We start from the raw sequence: 454 nt of genomic DNA, 5'->3' as shown, positions 1-454 counted from the left end.
CAGGAGATAGAAGAGGAGTGAAGAAAGTGAGAGGTGAAAAGAGTGTCCTAGATATTATGTGTCTGTCATGATTGGGTCGTTGTCTAGTGAAGATATAAGATGATTAATGAGTTGGAACAACTATTTAACTATGATATCTATGAGAAAGAAATAAAAAAAGGGAAAAATATTTTTACCAACAAACTATCTGGACATAGAACGAATCTTCCAGACCCCGCCCACTTACTAGGACACGCCCCCTCGGAATACGTGATGCTGTCGATGGCAATATCACCGGAGCCTCGACTACCGACTGAAGCTTCGAAAATCAGGTTGAAACTCTCAGGCGAAGCCACCGTCACCTGGCAGGGGTACCAACTGAAACGATAGGGGGGAAGGGAGGGGCAGGTTATATTAAATTATATTAGATTAAAATTCAGTTCTCTAGATAAATCCAACGGGATACTGGAGGCCA

The 454-nt window shown here is 42.5% G+C and overlaps 1 protein-coding gene across 4 annotated transcripts in view; it reads right to left on the bottom strand.

The window, feature by feature from the left end:
* Positions 1 to 454, bottom strand: part of LOC119587783 (MAM and LDL-receptor class A domain-containing protein 1-like) — an 18,186-nt gene that overhangs the window by 10,895 nt on the left and 6,837 nt on the right. For all 4 annotated transcript variants that reach the window (XM_037936478.1, XM_037936476.1, XM_037936477.1 and 1 more), the window contains exon 9: positions 227 to 357. In XM_037936478.1, the coding sequence (XP_037792406.1) occupies positions 227 to 357 (131 nt within the window). The remainder of the gene's footprint in view (positions 1 to 226; positions 358 to 454) is intronic.

The sequence above is a fragment of the Penaeus monodon genome, chromosome 23 (assembly GCF_015228065.2).
Source record: "Penaeus monodon isolate SGIC_2016 chromosome 23, NSTDA_Pmon_1, whole genome shotgun sequence".
NCBI lineage: Eukaryota > Metazoa > Arthropoda > Malacostraca > Decapoda > Penaeidae > Penaeus > Penaeus monodon.
This window is presented reverse-complemented; position numbering and strand designations above follow the sequence as displayed.